The sequence below is a fragment of the Trichogramma pretiosum genome, unplaced genomic scaffold, assembly GCF_000599845.2.
Source record: "Trichogramma pretiosum strain Unisexual culture from Peru unplaced genomic scaffold, Tpre_2.0 scaffold1, whole genome shotgun sequence".
Lineage (NCBI taxonomy): Eukaryota > Metazoa > Arthropoda > Insecta > Hymenoptera > Trichogrammatidae > Trichogramma > Trichogramma pretiosum.
The window spans coordinates 3,524,950-3,545,427 of NW_019641703.1; the positions used below are offsets into that span (position 1 = coordinate 3,524,950).

General features: G+C 30.5%; 1 protein-coding gene across 7 annotated transcripts in view; it reads right to left on the reverse strand.

Annotated features, from left to right (window-relative positions):
• Positions 1-4,715: 4,715 nt before the first annotated feature.
• LOC106656775 (broad-complex core protein) overlaps positions 4,716-20,478 on the reverse strand; it is a 59,844-nt gene continuing 44,081 nt past the window's right edge. For 3 of the 7 annotated variants that reach the window (XM_023462687.1, XM_023462688.1, XM_023462686.1), the window contains exon 6: positions 4,716-6,103. In XM_023462687.1, the coding sequence (XP_023318455.1) occupies positions 5,532-6,103 (572 nt within the window). In that variant the 3' untranslated portion in view covers positions 4,716-5,531. Of the gene's footprint in view, positions 6,104-7,909; positions 8,186-13,721; positions 15,914-19,089; positions 19,899-20,478 lie in introns of those variants that run through there. The other 4 variants (XM_014377926.2, XM_023462690.1, XM_023462691.1 and 1 more) reach the window with 3 other exon arrangements.

Consider the following 20,478-nt stretch of genomic DNA (forward strand, 5'->3'; position numbering starts at 1 on the left):
CGTTTCTCACTTTTTGTAATCTCTTATCATAACATTGTTAATATTAGCTATCAGAATGTCTTTTATTTTTATTAAGTTGAAGACATGTTATGTATTTGTATTTACTTTGTACTTGTACTGTTGAGCAAGGCAGCATGTTGCACTTTGTTACACATTATAGATCAATGAAATAGTAATTTGAAAGATATTTTTGATAAAAAATTATAACAATTACAATATCAAGTTTGCAAATTCAGTAGATTGTTAAAAAATTAAAATAATTGAATATAACAGTATACATTAATATTGATCTGGGTTTTTTCTCAAACTTCAATTTTGCTTAAGTGCCTTTCTATATTTCTGCGGACAAAAATTTTGTACAAACTTTTTACTTGCCAATTGTTATTTTATTTGATGTAAAATCAAATAATCATGAAAACTGTGCCCATCTGAAATTTTTTCATTCAAGTTTAAAAGTCGATGTATACAGTGGTTCTGACATTAATTTCGAGTCGATTTATTTATTTAAAAGACATAATTATAATATAAAAAACATCAACTCATTTTTTGACGTTAATTTTAAATGACAATGATCATAAAAGTATAATGATAATAATTAATGTTATTCAAAAATATCATATAAATAATAGATAATATATTTTTCGCTAACACATTTTAACAATCGCTTCAAAGGCGTGTCTCATAACCAATATCATATAATATTAATAACATAATATAATAAGTAATATTCATATCAATAAGCAATAAATAATTGTTGCAAAAGGAAAAATTATTTATGTTACACATAATATATGCATGTATTTACAAAAAAGAGTTAACATAACGTGCTATCGATCGGTTTATCATACAAAACAGTATGTCTAAACTCAATTATAAAACATGATGTAAATAACATGTGTGTATTGAAAGACAGAGAAGTGTATATTATAAGAGATTTCGCGCTATTTTAAAAATGTATCTTTATAATAAATATGTAAGAAAAAAGCAAAATATTAGCTGTGCTAAGGAGGGTAAGTCTAAAAATGTACAAAGTGTTTGTAAAAATCTTAAAAAGTTTCACGACGAGAAGAACAGTTCATAATTCTTGAGCTAATCTTATACATTATTATACTATTTATTTATTTAATATGTGGAAAATAAGTGCTGAAGTTGCAAGAGATATTTACTCTTTTACATAACATTCGAGTGATAATAAATAAAAATTATTTAATTTGTAAGGTCTGTAATCATTCCGTACTCGGTGCTTTAAGCTTAAAATCATTCCGGCTTGATAACATATTAAAGATGAATTTAGCATTTCCCATTAAACTGCAGTTTGTTAAAAATTAACCTTCACTAATTACTTTACTCAGCTATATAAACTCTCATCGCAGCAGTCAGCTCGCAAAATATACGAACGTTTAACACACTCGTTGCTAATTCAATTTCGATTGAATCGAAGTTATTGAAAAACATCGACTACTGATATTATTGAATATTTTTACAATTTATCATAAAAAGGGGAAAAGTTTGAAAATCTTTATTGTGATTTTTTTCAGTGCATTTTATACCTTTGAATTATTGGTCCATCAATTTAGATGTGGATTGCGATTATATTATTGTGTAATGCTTAATACGAGTTAGTAATAACTATCAATGTATTGAATTGTTTGAAAAATTTTATGAAAATCCTATTTCAATTTCTTACCGTGAATGAAAATCGTTAAGTTATCAGTGTGACTTTTACATGTTCTTAAAATCTAATATGTATAGTTTGAATCGTTTAATTGATAAACATTGGATTATTTTTACTTTTTCATAGATATCAAAGTAATCCTCTTAAAATGAATTTACTTTCAGCCCGTACACTATTTTATAATCCCCTTTTTCAATAAATGTAAAATTTTACAATAAAGAGCCTTTTGACTGCTTTTTAATATTAATTATGGCACGATGTAGATATTACATTTAAAGTCTTTTTAAAAACAAAATAAGAAGTGTTCCAGCTCTTTTTTACCTCTATTTTTTTCCTTTCACTTCTCGTCTATTCGATAAGCAATAATTATGACATATTTCTGGAAATTCGTTTCATTCAACCGTAGGGCCTAAACCATTACCAAATCTGTTACAATTGATTCCAAAATTGTTGCAAATTGTTTTCAAATTTATCATTTTTATCCAAATGGGCAAACGATTTTTCGATGCTCTTTGGTACATCAATATCACATAAATAAAAACTTTTCTACCAATTGAAAATTCACTCAATTCAATTCAAACTAATTTAAAAAAATTTAATGTCAACAATTATTTTCAATAAATTTTGAATTACTTTTTTCATCACTGAAAGTAATTTAATAAAATAATTTATCTCTGATTTGGCTTGAAAAAATATACAAATAATTTTTATAATTTTGTCATAAATTTCTATATTTAATATAAATAGAGCTTAATTTCTTCGCTGAGCAAAAAACGTTATTCTCATGAAAAAAATTTATTGCAAAAGTTTTCAACTATAGAACTACATTCAATTTTTGAAAGCATCGGATACATTAAAAATGATTTAGGAATACTTTTCTCGTAGTGTTCCAGCTTTTTCTCTCTATCTTTCTATTTAGTTTTAATAACATTTTGAGCGTCTTAAAAAGACAAAAATCACATGTGCCTTTATAAATTCTCATCGATATAATAAAGTACAATGTAGCATACATGGATCATCGGTATTTTCGTACCATTTTATCGTATATACACGCTTATTCAAGTAAAAAGTGTAAATGAAAATAGATTACTCAAAAACTTCTCTTTATCCCTTAAAATTACATTTTTCTGACATTTCAATCATGCCAGTAATAATAAATATTATGAAGAGATGACATTTTTAGATTCTTACAAAACCAGAGATGCAATCTTAATAAAAAACGACAAATAAAAGCGATAAAAGGTTCTATACCGGAATATAAATGTATTCATTGCAAAAATTGATAAATGATTTTGAAAATAAGATACTTGGCACGCATATATCATATGTATCTTTCTCAAACTTCGATAAACGCTTTTACGTTTTTAAATTTATCGCTAGTTGTTACAATTAAATTGGATACTTGGTATCCACAAAAGATATGTTAATAGATTAATATACCAATGAGAAAATATCCAGCGTCACCAAACGTCAGGCGATAACATAACAAAAATATTTTGTCTCATAACTTTGGCTTCATCAGTAAAAACGAGAAAAAAACGAAACGTAAAATTACTTATAAATTTATTTATAAACGAGCAGTCGCTTTGCCTTTGGCTTCGTTTGTCTTTCCTCCTTTTTCACAAGTCGAATTCAATTTTCTTAACTACTCGAAATACCTTAATATATAAAACAAATTTATCAACAATTTCAATTCGACCTGTAATTTGGTGACACCAGTTTTTTTCTTAATTTTCTCATATTATTTATGAATAGTTACACGAGTCTTAGACTTCTTGGAAGATATTTTTTTATCCATTCGGTTTTACTTTTAATTATGCATGTATGAATGTAAATTGCTAATTATCAATCGATTTTCATATAATCCGTATACAATTTCAAGCTACATATTTTTTCATTACCTATCAAAGAAAACGATCACAGAATTTATCCATCTGATAGCCAATTATACATTCTTTAATTTAGTCTTATTTTTAAAATGATCAAGACGCATTATTTTACGCATTTACGTGGAGAAACAAATTTTACTCTTTTTTTTCTAAAATTGTATTTGCTTTTTATCACAGAAGTACTGTTTTTCCAAAATGACTAGGATTAGCTTGTCTAGTACTAACAATCCATTTGAAAATTATTTTAAATTTAAAATTATCTCTAATTAAAATTTTTCGAACTTTTTTCAATTTTCTCAAGATCTCCACGTAATATGTGAAATATGCGTGTTTTTTTTCTTTTTGACTAAGTTTTCTAATCTATACACGAAAACATCCGAATTTAAAATTATTACAATAGATGTTTTAAAACTCAATTTTCTTACATGGTATTGTATCGTTCTTTTTTTTTAGCGCGTATACCGATATTTTCATTTTTACACAAATTCAAAGTGTTTTAGTAAATTAATTTAATATTTGCCTAGCGATTTGTACTTAATTTCAGATATATAACAGTGCATCTTATCATTTTTTTTTATCATTTTTCACTCTGCTCCAAGATTTTGGCTGTCATCATCTCAAAATCATCAGTCAAAGCATCCCTAGGTTATGAATTACTTCTCTTCATAGATAAAAATAATGAATAAATATAAAAACAAATATGTCGTTTAATAAATATTCATAACTCAAATACGGATTGTTTCAAAAACACCATTCAATAAAATACGTGTTTTCATAGTTAAATTCCTAAGACCTGTTTCCCTTTCGAATAAAACACTTTTTTTTCATTATTTCTAATTATGTCCCAAAAACGCATATAAATGAAAAAATCAAAAATTTAAGAAATATCAGAATCTTACGAATATAATATTGCACAATAGCCAATTAAGATGGCACAGCAATGATGTTTTTAATAAAAAGGGCTACATTTATCGGACTCATATATTAAAATCATCTGCACTTTTATCTTCCGCAATCATCACTATAGTTATAATTAAAATCCAAACAAACGAGAGAATAATTGATTTTCTCCGGATATGTAATGAATTTATATATGTAAATATATATTTATATATTTGTATTTCTAATATATTTCTTATATTTTTATGTATATGTTTAATGTATATACATGCTTCAAAATATTATCATTTCAAAAGTTAAAAATATACTTGTCTGAAAATTTCGATATATACCATCACGATTCTCGTTGACACATCGATAATAATTATTAATTTTTCGATTATATCGATTTTTCAGCAAAATTCACTCATTTATCTTTTCTCTATACAAATTCTACTCGATCGAATAGATAAACTTTTTTTATAGCTTATATGCCGGATATATCTTTACCCCTACGTTTTCGAGAGCAAAGTTTGTGTTAACCAGCGATAGAGTTGGTACCTACAAGCAGCGTAGGTATCCATAATTATTTTTGCACAATTTTTTTTTTTTCTTTAGTCAAAACATGAAAATGCCTTATATCAATAAAGAATAAGAATATCGTCGTTTTCACCGATGTGTAAATAGTAATTATTATGTGCGCATTGTATTAATCAGTCGATGACCGCTTCGGTGCAAGGTACGAATCGCAAGCAGCAGAAGTGCACACACGACGCACACACAATGCAAATTGAGGAAACTCTGACCCTTTATCTATTAAATATTGGACGTTCTTACCACAACCGAGGACGTGTCTTTCGATTCTTTAGTTAATATTTTTTTGCATTTGCATTTGCATTCACCTCTCAATGGTGACCGTGAGCCGAGGCGGCAGCGCTCAGAGCTACTCCGCGAAAAAATAACTGACTGTGCTGATGGAAGCGACTGGTGTAGCTGCTGCTGTTGTTGGGAGGAAAGTGACGACGTAGCAGCGGCTGACAGTGGCGGTGGTGGCGATGATGTTGTACGCCGGTGGAGCTCCACTTTTTTCATTGGGGTTGCTGTTGATGCAACTGCTGCTGCTGCTGCAGCGACGCGTTGACAGCCGCTTGCTGCTGCTGCTGTTGCTGCTGAGCCGCCAACGACTGCTGCGCGGCCGCCGCAGCCGACGACAGATGATGATGGTGATGGTGATGCGTCAGGCTGCCCAGGGCGCTCTTGATCGCCGAGGTCTTGAGCAGGCGCTTGAGCATGCCGCTGGTGCCGCGATGCTGCAGGCTCTTGTGGGTCGTCAGGGAGTTTTTCGTGCGATACCGCCTGTTGCAGAACTCGCAGACGTAGAGCGTGTCCGACTGCTCGTGCTTGTCCTGAAAGTGACGCTTGAGCGAGTAGTAGCAGGAGAAGTTGCGCCGGCAGTAGGGACACTCCTGGGGCTCGTTTATGCCGCCGGCCGTCGGGGGTGGCATGCGTAGCACCGACAGGGGCACGGCGCTGGAAGGCGGCGATATGGCTGGTCCCGCTGCTTGCATGGAGTTGCTGCTGCTGTGGTGCTGCTGTTGCTGTTGTTGCTGTTGCTGTTGTTGTTGCTGTTGTTGCTGTTGTTGTTGGCCGTTACCCGTACCTGCAAACCAAACAAACAACGATTGTTCACCACGTCTCACAGGCAATCAGATCAAAAAACGCTTAAAGTCTATTTTAGGCGCTCGTTTCACCCCGATAATGATATCGTTTTGTTTCATGCTTGTTAGTTCAAGTGCCATATTTTTCATTTTTTTTATGCTACTTCATCTTTTTTAAAACCATTTTTTTAAGACATGAAAAATATGCATTTGATCATATGTTAATTATTCTCGAGTCAGAAAAAACACCCTAACTTTCACCTCCTAATTTTGTAGTCTTTTGAAATCAAAGTGGTACATAAAAAAAATTTTTCTATTTCAATATTAAATTGAAAATTAAGCTTTTGAAATAATGTCATCGAAGCAACCTCGACAAAAAGTTATTTGTCACCGCGTTAGTGGATAAAAAATTTTGAAATTCTATTAAAAAAGCTATTTCATCAACGCAAAGTGCATAACCTAGATTATTCATAAATTGTATATAATTTTTTTTTTTTTGTTAAAACTCAACTTTTACTAAAAAAAGAAACAAAAACAAATTGTCCAACATGCTACTACAATGTTCCACAATTTTTCACAGACACAAATAACATGCAACAAAAACATTTAAAGCATACAAGAAACAAGTTGCAAGCGAACATGAACAGCAAACATATATGTAATAAACGTAACAAAAAGCAAATAACAAAAATTGGAGTGAAGGATGTGGTGAAAAAATTTTCGACTGATAAATTATGGTATGGGATAATAGTTCAAGGTTAAAAGAATTTATTACAAAATAATAATAATTTTAATATTTTGTTATTAAGATTTTGTTAATAAAGGTCACAGTCTGATAACGGGTAAATTATTTTTCAGCGCTAAATAAAGTTTAGAAAATTTTTCCGAAGAAAGTTACATTTTCATATTAATTTTGTAGAAATTATTATTACATAGAGAAATCAAGATGGGAAGGTATTAAAATAGTATATATCGCCTTCTTTTTCAATTCATAACAATATATGATTGCCGATTTTAAATCTAAAAAACTATGCTCACCAACCATATAAAATTATAAATTCTCTTTCAATATTTTATATTTATTCGTATTCTACAATGATTAGAATGAAAATTTCCCAGTCTGATAAATTAAATATATAGTTAGCAAGTTACGAACAAATTATTTAAGTATCCATCAGCATGCAAATTAGTAGAACCCACTGAAATATCACTAATAATGATAATAATATAATCTAAATATATTCAAATGAATAAAAGATTTACAGAAGAAAAAAAATAAAAAACCGATAAAATATATATGTATAAGAATAAATAAGTAAGTTAGTATTTATTCAATAAAAAAAGTAGCAAACGTATAATTAATAGGTCAAGGTCGCTTCGATGTTTTAACAATGTGATTGTATTGTATTTTCATTAGCAATTCAAGTACTTGAAAAAAAAACTTTGAAATTTTTTGAAAGTATGAAAATTTGAAAAATATTTTTTAAAAATACATCAATCGTAAAAATCAAGTAAATTACTTCAAACTTTGATCAAATTGCTTTACAGTTGCATAAATAAAAAAAGTAAAAAAAAATCCAAAAACAAAATAACCAACCAAACTCGAAGTTAGAAAGTTAGAAAGAAAGAGAAAAGAGAAAAAACAAATTATAATAAAATTCTAAAATTAAAAAAATTTGCAGCAGTCAATGTTAATAAAGGCGATTCTGATGTTTTTTTTTTGTTTGTTTTAAAATTTTGTTGTAAAAATTCTGACACAAGTGTGTTTATTTTAATGAAAAAATAAACAACTCACTATGGAACCCTACCTTATCTAAACCTTCAAAAGAACTTAATGTCAATGTCGCCGGGTCTGCTCTTATGATAGGTATAGATATGGGTCATCAGGGAGTTTCGCGAGCAGTAGACCCGCTCGCAGATGACGCATCTGTATTCCTCTTGGCGTTCGGCGTGCTTGTCGGCCACGTGGCGCTTGAGCGATGCTTTGCTGCAAAGCACCTTGCCGCACAGCTGGCAGGTAAAGAGCTTCTTCGCTGACGGTGTGTTCAGGGAGTTGAGCGTCAGACCTGGCATGGAGGCGAGCACTGAAACAACAACAATGCACCTCATGCAGCTCCCAGGAACACATTTAACCCCTTAACCACCACATAATGTCGCACATACATAGAGAGACACACACACACACGTACGTACATACGCACATTTGACACGCATATATAGCACTGCTTTTTTTTCTTATCAATGCAAATAATTTTGGCCCTCCAATGGATTTTATCTAGTATGCAAATTTTTTGGTTCCCTACTTATACTTGTATCACTTTTTTATCTTATGCGTATTTTTATTATTGAAAAATTGAATGAAAGCACATTTAATAAAAGATTCTTTAGTCTTATCTTAATTTTTCCGAGTAAATTTTAAGCATCATCATGCGAATGTTCGTGTTCCAAAAAAAAATTGATAGTTTTGTATCATTTTTGAGTAAACGTACAGTAAACTATGAATAAAATTCAAAAAGACGAACATCCGTGTAGAAAAAAAAAGATATCCGCACCTTTACAGTTCGTGGGGGCGTTAACGAATTAAACATCAATAAAATGCGACGTCTCATTTAAACGTCGTTAATTAAAAAGAAGTCTCGGGAGGCGCAAAAAATGGGTTTAAAAGAAAAAAGTATTACCATAAGAGACGAGACTGCCGAGGCCCGAGAAAAGGGCGAAGACACAAAATGGAAGAAAGTCCAAGAAAAGGAAGAAAAGACTTAGAGTATCGCCTCCGCGTGCACTTAAGAGAACTTGAATAGGCAATACCCATTTGCTAAAGGAACGTTTTTTCAAGATGTGGGTGTGTACATATATCTATATAAATATGCACCACCTACACATGGCACGCGCGCGCGCGTATATTTTTTTTCAAAAGAGCGAAAAATGTATGCAGCACAGCAACACAGTGCCGGAGAGCTTGTCTTTTCCACCTTTTCTTTTAGGCTTCGCATTTTCACTCCCTTCATCGCGCGCGCGCGCCATTCGCAAGGCACAGCTGGAATCGCTCATTCATTCTCTTTGGAAAATTGCTTTTTATCCAATTTCTCAAGTCGTGTCTCATTAAACTTCAGGCGAAAAAGAAATTGCGCTGCTTTTATATTAAACGCACAATGACACTGTGTAAATGGAGGAGGTCGGTTTGAGACTCCGGGGATGATTTATTATGATATTGGATTGTGGACTTTGGGAAGAAAATGCAAAGGAATTGAAATAAAACAAAACATGTCTAGGAAAAATGAGGGAGGAGAAAAGAGAGCAAGAAGAATTAACGAAAAGTATCATCATATAAAAAATGCCAAGAAAAAAACTCCAATACGTGATTATCGTAACGAAATCATAAGACGTGTACACAAATTATGATTTTTTTTTCCTTCTCGAACAAAAAGCTATGTAAAATAACGTTAAAAAAGTATAAATAGGCAATATGAACAAAACATGGCGTTATAATAAATGATAATAACTCATGAAAAAACAAATTCCATTCAAATGGCACTGCAACGCCTTCACCTTACTTCATATCGTTCACCATAACGTATAGAGATTATACACACGCACAGTGTCGAATACATATGGCAAGGCGATGCAGACATATATTGAGCATTCTAAAAATAACATTTAAAGCATGCATTTTTAGCGAGATCAAGCCTTAATAAAATTTTTTTATGAACTAAGTAAAGAAATTATATAGCTTTTTTTGACTAAGAAATTTAAAATTTACGAATCAATTTTTACATTTGCTGCACGATTAACCAGAATCTTTTCTAGTAGATATCATATTATTATTTTTGTGGATGTTTTAGGTACATCAGTAATTGTTTCAAACAAGTATGATCAACGGCTTGTTGAAATTTTACCAACACTTACCTTCTTGCTGATATGACTTTATGCAGGAGTTCGCAACAAATTTCTACGGGATCTCATGAATTAGATCAAAATCTCAAATTCCATGATTACCCATTAATTTTTAAGATATTGAAGTAATTTTTACCTTAGTTTACTATAACTTTGAATTTTATAAAATTTTCTGTTTTAAGCTATCTATCAGCTTTTTCGTGTTTTATAAGGGGATGGATAAAAGGGTCAATTCGTAAAATAAATGAAAAACACATGCCAAATTATTAAACCAAACAGAATACATTTTTAAAGAGTATAAAAAGTGAAAATATATTATATTTGATACAGCTTGAATCAGCAGTAATATGAACTGTAATAATATAATGTTAATAATAATAATAATTGTAATAATAGTCATAAAAATGATAATAATAATAATAATAATAATCAATAAATATATAATATAACCAGAACACCATGGCAGATAACAATTAATATCAAGCGAGAAAACGTAGCTAATTGCGTTTTTGTTCATACACGGCTCGGATAAACGTAATTTTCTTAATGGCAAGTAACCACGTCGTATAATGAAATTCTTAAGTCAATTTTTTTTTTTTATACTAATGTAAATTTTTGGTAAATTCGAAAAACTCGTGGTCTATCAATTCTTCGTAAATTAAATTACAAAAAGCACATTTTTTTTGTTTGTTTGTCTGTTTTAAAGTTGCTTACTCATGTCACATGTTGTTTCATAGTATTATTTCTGAATCTCAGTTCAGAATGAAATATCGTATTAAAATATTGTTCTGGGTTGTGCTTATAACGCAGCGTGGATTATGGATAAATTTGAAGCATCGTTGATGCCGCACTTGTGCCGCACGCATGCAAACAAGTCTCACAATCAAATCTCAAATACGTAACCATATATTAAGATACAAAGTATTCAATCATGAACTACGGTATGTTTACAGACGCTCGATCAATGCGCAACAACGAATTTTCAAGAGTGCAGTTACAACAAAGTACTATTATACATCGATTAAACGTAGTCTATTGTTATAATAATAAACAAAAAGTGAAGTTATGTGCATTTTTCGCGAATATGCTCTAATCTATAGATGCTGATTATGTGAAAGTGGTGTAGATGAATAATGCATGTGTCATATGAAGCTGTATAATGCGTGTAGAGTGTGCGTGTTTACTTTAACCCTCGACCATCTTCTAACGTGCACTATAAATAAATTAAACAATTTTCTTTAAATAATAAAGCGAAAAAAATGAAGTCTACAATCTGCGCGTTATTTAAACAACAACAGTCCGATTAAAATAAAAGAAACTGAAAATATTTGACGAAAAACCACAAATTTTTAAGTTGTAGGGGGGCCTTTTTGGACTCACTTCTTTCTCTCCCTTTTTTTTTAACGAGCGTGAAAAAATATCAAAAAGCCACAGTACTTTACTGCGGGCCGTTTAAATCATATTTTTTTTCAAACATATAATATACTTTTTTTTTACTTTAGATAAAATTCTTTGTAACTAACGTATTAGGTACTTTTTGTAAACAGTTTGGTAACATTAGTCATTAGTCAAACTATATAAAAATCAGTCCAATCTTATTCTTTGACTAAAGAAACAAATTGAAATTTTAACGCAATTCAATCCAATCAATCGCACGCCAAAAAGTACAAAAACCACCAATTTCTATAAGTAAATAATTTTAAATGACGATTTTTCAGTCTTTCCGTTTACATAATTTTAATAATTAATATAATTTAACAAGCGCGTTTCATCGCCGTATCACAGGCCAATTGCGACGAAGTATTGTCGACTTTCTTCTGCTCAAGTGCAATGACAAGATGAGAAGAACGTATACTAATAATGACAAAATTTAATATTAGTCCTCGTAAAATCAAGTAAAAATTGAAAAAAAATCTCATTCGTCGATAAATTAATCGGGCTTTCTACAAAAGAAATAATATGAACTTATATAAAAGAATTCTACTAAACAGTTATATGATTTGTAATTAAATATTCAATGTTTTTTAATATTAATTTTTTAAATAATTTATTATTTTCACAGTAATAATGTGCCACCCAGCAACTAGGTTTGTGCAGCTGACAAATAATTTGCATGTTATTTGGCCTTTTTTACAATAGTCACAAGATAATAAATATAATAATAATAATTGTTCATTTTCCCTATTTCTTACTTTTGCTACTGCTTTTCAGCATTTCTCTACACACTTCATTTCTTTTACTTTTTATTATTCTTACATAATCCTAACTATTTACATGTTAATTTATCAATATTCAGTTCTTTCATTACCTTCATCGTTCTAACTACCATAAAATTTTTCACTAATTTCATAATTTCAAATTAAAGCTTTTTTCCCTCAATTTATCTAAATTTTCAAGGTTCTTTTAAAATCATTTTCTCCATATTTCGTAACGCTCTCACGCAATAACATATAATTCGATCTTTTCTGAAACTGACTGAGCTGAATGTAATTATAAAAATTTCGACTTTTAATAATTGACTATTTATGTCATATATTTTATTCTGAGAGTAAAAATGTTACGTACTATATGGTTATTTTAGATATTATTTAAATTTCGCATAAAAATTGTGGCAATGTTTTGAAAATAGCAGAATTAATTATTGTTTCATAAAAAGAGAATGATGCATGAGAAATTTCAAAATTGCATTCAGCCCAGATAGTTTTTTAGTTAGTATTTTATTTTTATTCGTAATGGCCTGCCTATAAAAGTGTATATAAATGTACGCATGAACATTTTCGTTTGTGCTTTTATGAAATTCAGTGCTAATCTGTTATAAGTATACTAAGCTGAAGATTATTTTATGTTTGTTTTGTTGAATAATGAATATTATTGATAAGTCGATCTGTAAAAGATACTGATGTATGAAGTTATTTAAAAGATTTAATAACTTGCTGATTTATTACTTTTAATGTACAGCGTTGATTTTAACATGCAAAAAGTAACTTTATATTGTTAAAATCAACTTGTTGTGAAATAAGAACCATAATATTTACTTGCAACGATTATTTGCATAACACTATTTTTTTCAACTTACCAAAACTCTATAAAATATAGATATATGCAGTAAATAATTATGTGTATATAATGGCTATTATTATTTCTTCATTATATATTATTTCAGTGCTTAGTAGACCGTGGCTTTTTTGCGTTTATTCATACTCTGAGTTTAAAGTTATCTTTGTAGAGACTGCTATCTGTCTTTTAGTGGCGTAAGAATTCATGTAAGCACATTTCAAGTAAAATTTCGAACGAATTTTTAGATTTGTGCCTTCAATCTTCATCGAATATTCAATTTATCAAATATTAAATAATATAATACTCGAATTATTATCCAAATTTTTAAGTTACTTATTTATAAAGACGATTAATAATTCATCAAGTAACTCAACAAATTCATAACCGATTCATGAAATTAAAACGATCACATCAACTTTTAGAATGTATAAAATAATTATGACAAAATAAAACATTTAATAATTTATTTTTTCACTAATAATTTGTTAAAATATTTTTGATTTATAAATTATATAATATATAATTTTATTCTCGCCCAAATCTATATAGCTCAAATTTGAATAAATTTCTCTGTTACCTAATGATAAAAAATTAATTTATAAAATTGCAGTTTAATAGTTTCACGAACACTAGTTTCAATTTAAAGCTTTATCAATTTGTATTCGCGTTTTAATTTATTCATATTAATGCAGTCTTTTGTAGAATTAAAATTACTCTTTTGATCATAAAATTCATTTAAATACGATTGCGTTTTTATTTCCGAAATATTTGACTAATTTTTTTTCCTTATTATGAGATCCTAATTAAACATATAATTTGTATTTAGATTTGAATTTCGCTTTCAGTAAAGTCTTAAAACGTCTGCGCACCCGAAAACCTTATCATTCTTTGCGTGGGCGGCAAATGGTACACTTTTCACCTCAGAACTTATACTCCTATACCTTAAACTAGCCCATAAAAATTTTCCTTTCAACTCTAATGGACAATTTATAATTTTTCGTATAACAAAATGACAAAACGCAAGTCGAGTTTGACTCGTCAATTTAAATGTATATTTTATCAGTCAACTTTCATTTTGGCCTTGTTTGGGAAAACATATTTTATATTTTCTCACTTTTTTTTCTCGATATATATTCCAAAATAACAACTTATTACTTAATCGTCACAATAATTTGACTAACTGCGGGCATACTCATGTAACAAACGATAAAACTTTTTTGTGTAACTCATCAAATTGGTTTATCTCAATAATTGCCACATAGCCAGTTCGTGTCATCACTAACCATAATAAAGTTTACTTCAAAGCTTTTTCGGTCCGATTGCTCTACTACTTTATAATTCCGTTCCTTTTTTACTTAAATTTTTAATTTCAATTTTCCACTGGTTTGGAAGCACTGTATATTGTTTATAAGTTTGTCCTTATATCTCACCACCGATATAATATTACTATTGCTAGAGAAGCACGCCGACATTTATATGCTAAATAAATAAAAGTCGTTTATCGCAGTATTTTTTTCATCAGCGATGAACTAATTTATAATAATAACAATTGAAAATTTTATTTGACTTATGATCGATTACCCGTTCCCCGAATCTCGATAATTTAGGAGTTGCAACCTTTTTTTACACTCCGGTAAAATTTAAGAGCGATTTCGCGTTCGATTAAGAAAAATAATAGGGTATTTTCCTCGAAAATATAGAATAACGTTAAAATTTTTTTTCATAAAACCTACAGCTAAATAAGTATAAAAAATATAAATTTTTTTTATCAAGTCGACTTAAATGAAACACTCTCGATTTGCCATCACTTTCGCGAGTCTCTCTCTCCACTCGGTTTTTCGTACCACCTTTACGTAATACGTATAACAATATTTTTATTTTAACCTCGTCCACGTGAAAAATCAACAGCTCCTTTCTTTTTTTTTTTTTTTAATTTTACACGAAACTACTTATCTTACCTGACGTTTCAAAAACACTGTACAGGTTAATATAATGTAGGCGACGGAATGGTATTATATATCGTGTTTAGTTCCGAAATAATCTCGTTTTTTTTTACTTTTATATACGCGCTTTAAACAAGCTTTTAAGCTCGATTCTATTCCTTTTTCACGGAGTTTATATACAGACTCTGCGAGTCATTTTTGTCCGATGAAAGGAATTTGGAAAAGTTTTATAATTATGTATAATTTCAACTACACATGGTTAACGAATAAATTTGTTCGCGTGTAGTCGTCGTAAGTAATCTAATCCTAATGGTAATCGTATATGTATAAGTGTGGGATTTGTTTGTGAGTGTATGAGTGTGTAATATTTATGTTAACGCTCGACGATCATAAAAAATACATCGTGTTTTTTTTTTTCATTATAGTCTCCAGTTCGCCCCTGTGCGACATTATACAGTGAATGTGGCGGCGAACGCTATACACATTGTATTTTTTTCTTCCTTTCAATCAATCTTCGAGCCAGATGGGCTCGTTAATTTTCGTCTGTCTGCGCAGATTTTCATCGTCGTCATCGTCACGCGTATACAGAGAAAGCAGAGTAATCGGTCGGTCGGGCCTACTGCTGGCGGTGCAAGAGCGCGAGTCCCGATGGTAATTTCGGACCGAGTCGGGCCCGGCCGGCCGAGCTCTATTTCTGCCTCCGATGGTAAATGCTCTTGTGATTGTTGAGGCTGTTGAGGGTCCTGAAGACCTTGTGACAGAGGCCGCACACGGCGCTGTTGAGCGGCTGATAGTGCTGCTGCTCCTTGTGACGCTTCAGCGTCAGCTTCGTGGACAGGGTCTTGCCGCAGACGTCGCAGGTGTAGCAGACGCCGGGCGGCAAGAGACTGCCGTGTAATGGATGTGACAGTCGCATTGCTAAGATCGCAGAAGGCGTTCCTTCGCATTCCCGAAAATTGACGTTTTTTATTTATTTTTTACCAATAATTGATATGATTGTAAAATTTCCGCGTTTTTTTTAATAAGTATAATTTATTCGTGTAAAAGTGTGTGTGTTGATGTGTGTGTGTTGAATTTGAGAAAATCCGTTACGAACCAATTATGCGGCCGAGAAGGAGATAGTTCCACGTGCGGATGGACCCCCAGCACATATCCGTTCATGAAGGTAGTAGGTGTAGTAGTAGTAGGTACACACACAGAACAATGACGAACCAGAGCACGTATAGCCGAGCAAGACCGGGACCGGGAACAAACAAGAACAAAGATACGGTTGCAATTAATATTGTGGACACATTAATAAAAAAACGATGTTGGTGGTGCTTTTTCTATATGGAAAAAGAAAGTAAGGGTAGTAATAGAGAGGGTAGTAAAAGAAAAGGGGGAGCTTTTTTGGCTTAGTCCAATCAAAAAAAAAAAGATTACTTCAAGGTGCTTTTCTGGGACTATTGCATTAAAAAGGGGATCATGAGAAAAATAATAAGCAACGACATTTATTTTCGTATGAAAGGTCGATTCAATATCACTTTCATTTTTTTTCTGTATCTATTGCATCAAAATTAAGAAATGTCAAGAAAGAGAAAAATCAAAATTTACTTCTCGTGTAAACGTTCTTTTTTTTTTGTTTGATGATAAAAAACTGTTAAATCATACTTTACTCTGTATCTATTTTTTATTCTTTACTTTTCAAATGCACAACAACTCATTTTAAAAAGTCTACTAGTTTACACAAACACATGAGCGCTTTGTCGTTTTTTTTTTAATAATAATATTGAGAGAGATGGATCTTTATTAAGAAAGAGAGACAGACAAGAGAAAAGGCTCGGGGCTCTGGTTTGTCATTGATTATGGTAATGTGTGACCAATGAAGGCTATATATTATTATATATGTAACGCGCTGATGGATGACATCTTTTAGCGACAGATCATCCAAATAAGTTATTAACGCTATACATCACGCGTTTTTTCGCATTAAGAAAATCAATCGTACTTTCGTGCTCTCAATGGGAAAGCCGAATCAGTTTTTATTATTAATGATGAAAAAATTTAGATAACAAAAAAATAAGTAATGATGATTACTACTATGATAAATTCTGAAAAATTAAAAAAAAATGCATACCATTTTCAATGTTTCCCCGGGCGTGTGGACAAGTGTAGACTCTCGTGATAAGGCGTATACATTTTCTTAAATTTTTTTTTGGTTTTTAACTGAACATTTTGTCATACGTGAACAACATGCGTACCAAATAGAAACAAAGTAGAAACAACACGTTCGAAATCCCTCTGCTTTACATATACTTACTCGAACGCGCGTTTCCAAGAAAATAGAAAATCGCTTTTCGCACAGCAGGCGCACTACGAATTGAAACAACTATAGATACTTCGTATCGAGATGGAATTTTTTTATTCAAAAAAAAAAATGGTAGAAAAATCGGTGAGTGAGTACAATGAATGAATACTTGCAAAAAAATAAACAATCCGGACGGCCCTTTTCAAGAATTATTCAAAAAGTCATCGGCTAAAATTTTGTAAGTACGGCTGTCAAATGCAGTGGTCAAACACTCTGATGCATCGTTCGCTCTTTCACTGTCTTTCTCTCTCTTTCTCAATCTGTATGGGAAATCCATGGATCGAGATGAATCGAAATACTTTTTAGTTAAGCTTTTTTTGACACTTCAATGATAATGGCGATAACGTATGATTATAATGAATGAATAAATTTACCATTGCTTTTCATGGTTTATAAAAATTATGTGAAAACAATTTTTATTGCTGCTTACAACTCTAAAATACAATGGTGTGTATAGTTATGGAAATTTGATTTTTAAAGTTGATAAAAATAGTCATTTTCCAAAAAAAAAAAAATAATAAAATAATTGGATTATAGTTAACATCTTCAAAACTATATAAAGCAATCTTTACGCTCATTTCAGTTTATATGATAAACTCGAAATTTAAGTTTTCTTGTAAATATATGATATAAAAAATATAATTTAAAATAATGTTCTAAATGATTTTTAAAAACTAAACTTACGGTCTACGATTCATCATTGAAAATAACTATTTTTACTGTCTATACTTTAATTTCCTATAGTTTTAAACTTATTCTTTTTTGTTCGAAGTAAACTTTTGTAAGACGCGGTCGATTAAGAGTTATATTCTTTATACAAATACAGTTCTACTATTTTTGATACTTTTAAGGATGGAAATATTCACGTTGTTCATTTGTTCCAGAACAAATAAGCAACTTATATACTAAGTTTTTCTTAGATCATAATACTTTCATTTGTACATAATCTCGTAATTTGCTCAACATTGAAAATATATTTTCTTGAAAACTTAATCGACTTAGTCAAGTTAAAAATTACTATTTATAAGTAAATGCACTATTTTTTATAACACTAATGGAAGACGCTAATTTTCAATCATCAAAATTATGCTAATTAGCGCAGGCAAGCTTAAATAATATTACAAAATAACCAATTTCAACATATAACAACTATATCTTACAAACTTGTCTATTATAACATAAAAAGTGGTAACTTGTTCAATACTATGTACTGATAATAATTTATAAATGTAATTTGTGACCCAATATAATTTACAATTCATCACATAGATCTTTTGAATTGTTACTATTTTATTAAATGTAACATAAAATAATTGTTCAAAATACAATGTCACAGTAAAAATGAGAATTTTTTTAACTACATTTTTTGAGATTTCTACCAAACATTTTTATAAAATTTACATGAGCATCCAGAGAACAACAAACAAAGGCAAACACGTTACTTCTAGCGAAAATATTTTTATAAAAATCTCAAAAAATGTATTTCAACATTTTCATTAAAATTTTAGCTTCGGGTTTCCCTTTAGCTCTGTGATCAATTCAAAAGACAAGTGATTTTTGATTTTACTAGTCTAATTTATAATGAGATAAAATCAATGAAAATTAAAATTGACTTGAAACTAATTTTAAATTATGCAAGCATACAAGGTAACTGTTGATTTTTACAAATCATTATTTGAACTTTATGTGTAAAAGTAATGCGAAGAAACTATATTTTATAGTAATGGTGAGACGAACGGTCATAACGATAAAAACAGAATAAAAATTAGCACATTGTTCGTTGCATTTTTGAATGTTTTAAATAAATCTCACCATTACAATAAAACTTAACAATTTTACTAAACTTCTTTCTTTGCGTTGATCATGAATATTATCATTATTTACAATCTTACTCTTGAGGTAAAAAATCACTACAATTAAAAAATTAATTATTTATTTATCTGATAGTCAGCTAACCTATTATATTTTTAAAAATTTCAAACAGGTACCGGTAACAGCTTTGTCATGTTACGCTTTGGACGAAACATTTAATATATGTTCGGTTAATTTTTTTTAATTGAACCCTAAACTTTTCAAGCAAATCAACGAGCTCATAATCATCACATCATTGTGATGGTCCCTTCCTTCGATTTTGTTTTTTGTCTGCTGGTTGCGAATCCTCGGAATTCGCTGCATGTAGAATTTGTAAATGTTGCAATGGTATAACTTCCAATTGCTGTTGTTGTTGCTGTTGTGCTTGTTGCGCTTGTTGTGCTTGTTGTAGTTGTTGCAATTGTTGCTGTGCTTGTTGTATGCTGACTTGCTGCGGCGAGTCTTGAGGGGTTTCTGTAGTTTCTGCTGGTGGTTTTTTAACCTTACGATGATAAATACTTTTGTGGTTTCTCAGACTGTTCAAACTTGAGTAGGTTCGGTTGCAGACATTACATACTGGATCCTTGCTTGGTTTCGTGTGGACATTTTGCATGTGCCGTCTGTAGCGCGTTAAGGAACTCAGATTTTTGTTGCAGGGAACGCATCTAAACGGTTCCTGAACTAGACCATTGCCAACCAACGTACCTGGTGGCAGAACCGCAATTTATGTTTTTTTTCTTGTTTTTGTTTTTAAATTTTTTTTATTTTAAGCACTGTGAATATTACATATATTCTATACATTATGATCGCTTGATATAAGATTTTGTTAATAATTTTTACAAAGGAAAGAAATAATAATTAACGTTATCATCTATGTCCAAAAAGTATAATTATAAGAAGCATTTATTTGGATGACAACGTTAATCAATCTTCTTTTCTTGTATCGTTTTCTCTATATTCTCTTGAAATTGGTAATCTCTGTCGCTCTCTTTTTTTCTCTCGTTCGAAGCCTCTCATAATTTTATCGCGATATTTTTTTTTAATGCAGTGCTATTGGTTGGTTTATTTTATTTTGTTCTATGCGTGCTATGTTATACAATCTAGTCTATAATATAAACCTTAAAAGTCTACGATTTAGCCACCGTCACCACAACCGTCAAATACAAGCCGTGCGCTCTATTATTTTTTTTATTATAATTTCATCATACAATTTTCAGATTTGTTCCACTCACCGATCTGTGTGATCAAAATCTTTAAAAAAAGTATCAGGCTTTACTGGCCTTCA